This window comes from Orcinus orca, chromosome 9 (assembly GCF_937001465.1).
Source record: "Orcinus orca chromosome 9, mOrcOrc1.1, whole genome shotgun sequence".
In the NCBI taxonomy this organism is placed as follows: Eukaryota; Metazoa; Chordata; class Mammalia; order Artiodactyla; family Delphinidae; genus Orcinus; species Orcinus orca.
Window position 1 is genome coordinate 1,369,581 of NC_064567.1, and position 8,740 is coordinate 1,378,320.

At 44.3% G+C, this 8,740-nt stretch overlaps 1 protein-coding gene across 7 annotated transcripts in view; it reads right to left on the reverse strand.

Annotated features, from left to right (window-relative positions):
- The window catches only part of UBE3C (ubiquitin protein ligase E3C), a 121,526-nt gene extending 113,399 nt beyond the window's left edge, over nucleotides 1–8,127 (reverse strand). For 5 of the 7 annotated variants that reach the window (XM_033408223.2, XM_033408222.2, XM_033408219.2 and 2 more), the window contains exon 1: nucleotides 7,700–8,126. In XM_033408223.2, coding sequence (XP_033264114.1) covers nucleotides 7,700–7,765 — 66 coding nt within the window. In that variant the 5' untranslated portion in view covers nucleotides 7,766–8,126. Of the gene's footprint in view, nucleotides 1–7,433; nucleotides 7,539–7,699 lie in introns of those variants that run through there. The other 2 variants (XM_033408221.2, XM_033408225.2) reach the window with 2 other exon arrangements.
- Between the last annotated feature and the right edge of the window lie 613 nt (nucleotides 8,128–8,740).

The following is an 8,740-nucleotide window of genomic DNA, read 5'->3' on the forward strand; positions in this document are numbered from 1 at the left end:
GCCAGACAGGACTAGGGAAGGCAAGCCAGGTAGGTGCCTGAGCACAAAATTTAAGGAGGCACTCACCTCAGGGCCATGAACCCGAGTGCCACCTTAAGCAACCTGCACCTATGCATCTCGAGTCAGAGCCTCCTTAAATTTTGTGCCCTACGTGCCTTGCTTGCCTCACCCTAGACCCTGATTAGAAGTCCAAAGAGAATTAGACAAAGTCTCAGCCCTTCCATTCTGCTTGGTTTCCCTAGGAACCAGATCAAGAATTCCTGACCTTATATGCTACAGAGAACTACAGTGTTCTGGTCCCGTATGTGAAGAGTATGGAAAATCATATTCAAGAGAACAGATGTGGGGCTGCTAGATAAAACAGGAAGGTAATGATACCAGTTCTGACAGTAAATCTTAAAATCTGATTTTGGAAAATGTTTCTACTTTACTTCATGTCAGACGTGTAAAAAACAGTTTATGTTCCACTGCAACATACGCAGAGTCGTATGACAACATGTATATGACTTCATGTCAGACGTGTAAAAAACAGTTTATGTTCCACTGCAACATACGCAGAGTCGTATGACAACATGTATACCAACTGCCAGCTCTTCAAAACGGAACAGCATGGACTTTTCTTCAGGTTAAGATATTTTAGGTAAGACCTCCAATTACACAATAGAGGGCAGTTACATAAAACTAACCAGTCAGAGTGCTTACAATCCTAAGAGTATTCTAGACTTACCGAAAGGGGAAATTAAAATTACGGTAGCTGGTTTCGGTAGGCTCTACAGTGAAACTCATTCTGCGAGGCCAGCAGTACCCTAATACAAAACCCAGAAAAAGACACCACGAGAAATAAAAGCTACTCTCTCCGGAACACAGATGCAAAAATCCCTAAACAAAATACTACCAAATTGAATGCAACAACGTATAAAAATAATTATACATCATAACCACGTGGGATTTATGCTAGGTATGCAGGGCTGGTTCAGCATTCAAAAAACACTTGATGTAATCCATCACATCAACAGACTAAGGAAAAGTATATGATCACACAGTAAAAAGCATTTGACAACATCCAACACCCAGGTAATTCCCTGGCAGTCTAGTGGTTAGGGCTCCGTGCTTCCACCGCAGGGAGCACAGGTTCGATCCCTGGTTGGGGAACTAAGATCCCACATGCCACACCGTGTGGCCAAAAAAGAAAATAAAAATTTAAAAATTAAAAGTAAATTAGAGAAACCCAACACCCATTCACGACAAAAATTCTCAACACACTAGAAATAGATAGGAACTTCCTCAACTTGATAACGAACCACCACAAAATACCTACAGCTAACATCATACTTAAGGGTGAGAAACTAGAAACTTTCCCACTAAGATCAGGAACAAAGCAAGGATTTCTTCTCTTACCACCCCTTTTTGACATCATTAGCTCTAGCTAATGCAATAAAGCAAGAAAAGGAAACAAAAGCTATACAGATTGGGAAGAAAGAGATAAAACTGTCTTTGGTCACAGATGACATGATCGTCTCTGTAGAAAATCCCAAAGAATTAACGAAAAACTCCTGGAACTAATAAGTGATTATAGCAACACTGCAGGATACAAGATTAACATACAAAAGTCAATTGCTGTTCCATATTCCATCAATGAACAACTGGAATTTGAAATTTAAAAAATAATAATAATAATAAATAAATAACATTTCCACTATGGAAACAATATGAAGATTCCTCAAAAAATTAAAAATAGAACTACCTTATGGTCTAGCAATCCCACTTCTTGGTAGCTATACAACAGAAATGAAAACAGGTATTGAAAAGATATCTGCACCACTATATTCACTGCAGCATTATTCAAAATAATAAAGATACGAAGACCTAAGTGGTCATCAAACAGACGAACAGATAAAGATGTGGTGCATTCACACAACAGAATATTATTCAGCCAAGAGAAAGAAGGAAATTCTACCACGTGTAGAAATACGGATGGACCTCGAGAGCCTTCAGCGAAGTGCCATAAGCCACAGAAAGACAAATGCTGTAGGTGTCACTTATACATGGAATATTAAAAAAAACGAAAACAAGTCAAAGTCAAAAAAGAGAGTAAAAAAGTAGCTGCCAGGGGCTGGGCGGACAGGGGTGAGGGAAGTAGGGAGGTATCGGTAAAAGGTAAATACAAAACAAAACTGCCTTCCTGTAAACCAACAATGAACACTTGGAACTGGAAATTAAATACACAGTATTGTTTATATTAGCACCCCCCAAAAAAGAAATACTTCGGTCTATATAAGGCAAATTACAATAGTCTGATGAATAAAATCAAAGAACTGCACAAATGGAGAGACATTCCATGTTGAATAGGAAGACTCAATACTGTCAAGATCAATTCTTCCTAACTTGTCTGATCTACAGATTCAACACATTCCCAATCAAAATCCCAATAAGTTTGTACAACACAGAGAACATACCCAATATTTTAATAACAACTATGAGTATGACCTTTAAAAACTGTGAATTACTATTGTACACCTGTAACTTATGTAATATTGTACCATCAACTATATTTCAATAAAAACAAATGCAACAAATACACCTAAAATACAGTGGCTTAAAAAAATATATATAGACACACACATATATATATATAAAAGTTATCTTGTGAATATCAACAAACTGCCTCTAACGTTGATATGGAAAGGCAAAAGATCCAAAAAAGCCAACACAATGCTGAAGAAAAATGTGAACAAAGTCGGAAGACTGACACTAGCTGACTTTGAGACTTACCATAAAGCCCCGGAAATCAAGACAGTATGGCGCTGGCAAAAACAAAGCAAAACAAAACAATCCAGAACAGACAAATAGATGAACGGACCAGAATAGCAAGAAACAGACATACAAAAATACAGCCAACTGATCTTTTGACAAAGGAGCAAAGGCAATTCAATGAAGAAAGGACAGCTTTTCAACAAATATGTTGGAACAACTGGATATCCACAGGCCAAAACACAAAGAAAAAATAAATCTAGACACAGACCTTAACACCTTTCACAAAAATTAACCCAAAATGGATCACAGACCTAAATGTAAAATACAAAACTATACTACTACTAGAAGTTAACACAGCAGAAAAACCAGGTGACACTGTGTTTGGCAATGACTCTTTAGATACGACATAAGAAGCACAATTCATGAAAGAAAAAAACTGGTAAAACTGGACTTCATTAGAATTAAAAACTTCTGCTCTGCAAAAGACTAAGACAATGAAAAGACAAGCTCAAAACTGGGAGAAGATATATGCAAAAGGCCTCTCTGAAAAGAGTTTATATCTGCAAAATATATACAAATACATTGAAAATGTGTATAAGGAACTGCTAAGACTCAACAGTAAGAAAACAAACAACCCAGTTAAAAAATGGGATAAAGACCTGAACAGACATCTTAACAAAGATACGCAGATGGTAAATAAGCACATGTGAAAAGATGCTCCACATCACATGTCAACAGGGAAATGCAACTTAAAACAATGAGATACCACTACATACCTATTGGAATGGCCAAAATTTAAACAATGACAACACCAAATGCTGGCGAGGATGTGGAGCAACAGGAACTCTCATTGCTGGTGGGAACACAAAACAGTGCAGCCACTTTGGAAGACAGTTTGGCAGTTAATTACAAAACTAAACATAACCTTACCATATGATCGCGCTCCTTGGTATTTACAAAAAGGAGCTGAAAACTATGTCCACACACAAAGCCTGCACGTGGATGTTTATGGCAGCTCTATTCATAATTGCTAAAACTTGCAAGCAACCAAGATGTCCTTCAGCAGGTGAAGGGACAAATAAACTGTGGTACATCCAGACAATGGAACAGTATTCAGCAATTTAGAGTGTGTGGGGGGGAGAGCCATCAGGCCAGGAAAGACCTGGAACAACCTTAAAAGCATATTCCTAAGTTAAAGAAGCCAGTCTCAAAAGATCAAAACTCACAGAATGTACAACACCTGGATTGAACCCTGATATAAACTGACTTAATAATAAGGTATCAATATTGGTCTATCAATTGTAACAAACGTACCACATTATGGCAAGATGGATATAATAGAGAAAACAATGTGCTAGGAAGATGGAGTGAGAACTCTCTGTACTTTCCCATCAGTTTTTTCTGTTAAGACTAAAACTGCTCTACAAAAATAGTCTGTTAATAAAAAATAGGATAAAAAAACAAGCGAGCAAGCTGTGAAAAGGCACGGAGGAACCTTAAATGTATGCTGCTAAGTGAGAGAAGCCAATCTGAAGAGGCCACACACCGCACGATTCCAACTACATGACATTCTAGACAGGCAAAACTATGGAGACAGTAAAAAGATCGGTGGCGGCCAGAGACTGGGGGCAGGAGGGCGGCAGTGTGTGAGGGAGAAGATGAATGGGTAAAGCACAGTGGATTTTTAGGGCAACAAACTATTCTCTATGATGCTGTAATGGCAGATACATGTCATTATACATTTGTCAAAACCCACTTAAAGCACAACACAAAGAATGAATCTTAATGTATTGCTATTGGTTCATCAATGTAACAAATGAACCACGTTAAGGCAAGATGCTAATAACAGTGGATTTCTATACTTGTAATCAAATTACCATTAAGATATTCTTCTATGCACTACCAAGAATAGAAAAAAATACTGCCAATAAACTATCATGCCACCATGTATCCTGACTTCAGAAATATTAAAAAGTGGAAACCTATGTGACTTAGTATATACCTACCCAATCCAGTATATACCTACTCAATGTATACCCTTCCACCCACCTGGAATACCCTTGCTTCCCAGCTCACTAATTCCACGCATCCTTCAAGACTAAGCCCCAACCAACTCTATTCTTTCCTGAATCAGCCCAAGGAAAACCCAGAATGTGGTAATTGCTCTCTCTATTGTTATTTAATGCTTAACTGTGTAAGTCTTATCTCCCCAACAAGATTACAATGAGGGCATGAACTTTTCCTTACAATGTTTCAGATCCTTCAAAGAATCTTTACAAATAAACATTTTAAATATTCATTTAATTTTGGGGGGGGGAAAGATGAATTTATCCAAAAAGTAGCAACTATTCAGTTTCCACTAAACTTAAGAAGGGAAAATTTCAAACAATAATTTAAGACATGGGGGAAAGATCATTTTAAGTTTTTGTTTTTTAAATGAGGCAAAGGACTTATGTTGCAGCCAAAGAGAATTAAGGAAAATAAGCATATGTGGGTGCGCAACATCATTAGTTGTTAGGAAACAAAATTAAAACTACAATGAAACTACATACCTCCCGGAACTGCCAAATTAAAATGACTGACAAAGCTAAGTGTTGGCAAGGAAGTGGAGCCACTGAAACGCTGAGAACGAGGCAGAGTGCACTGGAGCTAAACCCACGTGCAATGTGTGAGCAGCACGTGAGAGCACGTGTCCACCCAGAGGCACATACAACAAACACGGATCAACTGGGCTATGTACGTTCAGACGATGCAACCAGAATAAGACGATGGATCCCACCTCTCAGACCAAATGCTGAGCCACAGAGGCCAGTCCAAAAAGGGTGGCCTCTACGCACAAGAAGTTCAACAGGCAGAACTGATCTGTGGTAATAAAGGTCGGAATAGTAGTTACCTTTGGGTAGGAGGGCTTAGAATGGAAGGGTGCAGATGGGGGCCTCTGGAATGCTGGGCATGTTATTTGATGGGAGTGGTGGGCTGTAAAAATCCTTCCAGCCGAACCTACAGTTAATTCCCTGCCCAGATTCCGGTACCAGGCCAATGCACCCACCCCCCAGCCACTGCAGAGTGACTGCGGTGGGCTCCTTACTGCCACCCTCTCTGGAGAATTACACTCCCACCCACCCCAGGGGCAGCCTGCAGACAACGACTAAATGACACGGGGATACAAAATGCCAGCCCCCCCACCTCAAGACGGGACAACTCTGTGATGCCAGCCACGCTCCAGAGTTGTCGGTGGGATCCGGCTAAAGATAAACTCCAACAAGAAAACCCCTTGTCCCCTGCCCTCTCCTCTTCCCTCCTCAATTTCACCTGCACAAGGATTTCCTCCTCAGGCTTCTAAGGGACATGGCCTAAGACACAGACACTTAATGTCTGTGACCCTGACTGTATGTTAAGTCTAAACCTCAATGAAAAGGGGGGTAAAAAGGGGAAAAAAATTGTTTTGCACAGCTGAAGAGCAAGACGTGCAATCTCCCCTTGAGATTCTGATCAACAGATAACAATTTTCCTTAAAGAAGAGATGTGTTACTTGGTGAGAAAACAGGATCAACACCCTAGCAGGACCTGCCAGGGCACTCCTGTCTGTAACAGAAGTCACAAAGTCCTACGTAAGTGAGGTGACATGGATTCTAAGGTGGTGACCTACCCCCAGCTTGCTCTGTGGCTGTGCTATCACTCAACAGCTCTTTATCCCACCTGTAAACTAGATCTGGCCCAGAGGTTCTTCCAATGGCATAAGTCCTTTGATCTCACTTGGAATTTTCATGAATACCCAAGCCACTGAATGTGACCCACGCCAGCCCTGCACGACACCTACACAGCACCTAGTCTAGCACCTAGTTCTGCAGCCTCCAACCAATCACCATCATGCAAAACCCAAAGCTTGTAAGTTATCAGCACACTTCCTGCCCCAATCCCTGCTGGGTTCCCCTCCTCTACCCTCAGAAACCATCGTGCACATACCCCCATAGTACAATTTAAAGCGGATATTCGTACGTGGACTCGAGCATCTGCTCAGTCATGTGCCAACCCCGTTGTTAAGTGTAACATACAGAATACACTAATACAGAAGAATAGACGAACCACTGAAAGAACACTTTAGAAAATTATTTAGTAAACAATCTGCTAATTATACTCACTTGAACTTTTCCAACACTCTAAGCAAGGGCGACCACACTTTATTTTTAGTCTGATAAAACTAAAACAGGCAGGGAAGGGATCCAGTGGAGAAGTGGTAAAAAGCAAGCAAATAAATGAAGCAACACTGACGCTGAACTACTTGTCAGCAATTCCACCGAATCAGTATATGCCTGTCATCAGAGAGGATAGCACAGTAACTAGTTTGTACGCCCTTATTCTACACTGTTATCCTAAGAATAATCATACGACCAGTTGTAACAGAAAAAAAGTGCTAGAGTCTCTCCAGAAGTGTTTCCAAAAGGCTGGTAAAGGACGACTTTCATGGCCTTGGATTCAAACACGTGGCCTATGATGAGGAGTTCCGCCTCAACTTCAGAGACTGTTGTCATGAACAAATACATTCTACTTACTTTCTACAACAGACAAGACCCCCACGTAGTACTCTAAAAGCAATCACCATCAGTCAAGTGTGATAAAGTATCTAAAGTTCATTTCTGAAAGAAACACTGTGTCCTTTGCCCCGAGTTTTTCACTACCTAAGTATAAAAGGCCGTCCACCCTCAGCATCCTTGCAGCTTCCGGGCGATTCCGGTCCACAAAGCCCTTTTTCCCCATCAGCTTTCCTTCCAGACCCGCTTTGAGCCGTAGGAGCAGGTGACCCCGCAGCCCGCCCCCTCGCGCGTCCCTCCGCCGGGATGGACCCCACCCGGACCCGAGCCGGCCCCCAGCCCGCCGTCCCGCCCGGAGTCCGCGGCTGGCCCCGCCCAGTCCCGCGGCACTGCCGCACGCAGGCCGCTCTTACCTTCCGGCTCGCGCCTCCCAGGGACACCTTGGGCCTGGTTTTGAAATCCCCTTCAAAACTAAACATCTTTACAGCCTATCCCATCTGGGAGGGCCCGACACTGAGAGCGCGGGCGGGCCCCGGGGGAGGGTCCCCGGCGGGGACAGCGACCGAGGGAGGTCCCGGCGGGAGGGGAGCGGCGAGGACGAGGCCGCGCCAGGAAGTGACCCCGAGCCCGCGCCCGCCGGCGCTCTGCCGCCCGGACTGCCCTGTGGGGGGAGGGGCGGCGACACTGGGGGCAGCCCTCGGCCACCTCCCCCCTCATCCACGCCTCCCCGCCGCTCCGGCCGAGCCCGAGCGCCAGCAGGGCCGCTGACCCCGCACTTGCACCCGGAGCAGCTGCCGGGAGGAAAAATGGCCGCCGCCGCCGCCGCCGCTGCCGTGCACCGCCCCGCCGGCGTGCGCGCGCCCGACACCGACGCCGCGGCGCTGCTCCCGGCGCCCCGCCCGCGTGCGCGCGCCCGCATCGACGGCGCGTCGGAGCGTGGGAAGAAGCGGCGGTGCCAGGCTCTGCGGCGGGAGGGGTGAGGGGCGGGGCCGGGGCGCGTAGGTGGGGCGCAGGTGCCCGGGGAGGGGGGGCCGCAGGTGCCGCGGGGGCGCTGGTGCCCGGGGAGGGGGCGCACGGAGGGGCAGGCGCGCGTGCGCGTCCCGAGTGGTGTGGATGAATCCCGTCTCCACAGTGCGCCGAGGGCGGCTGCAGGGGTCGGTGGGCGCCTGCGCGCCGGTGCGACTAGGATGTTGTTTGTGCACTTTTCTGGGAAGCGGGCTCCACGCTTTCGATGATACCAAACTTGACTGATCTGAGGGGAAAAATATCAGCTTTATTACTTAATGCCCGTAGAGAGTGCATCATTTAACGTTGTGACCCAGTTATGTGTGAACTTCATACACACATATTTCAATATATACACGTATATATCATACACACATAGATACAAATGTATATCACATACATGCACATGTATAAAAGTATACCATGTATGCATACATACAGTTAACATA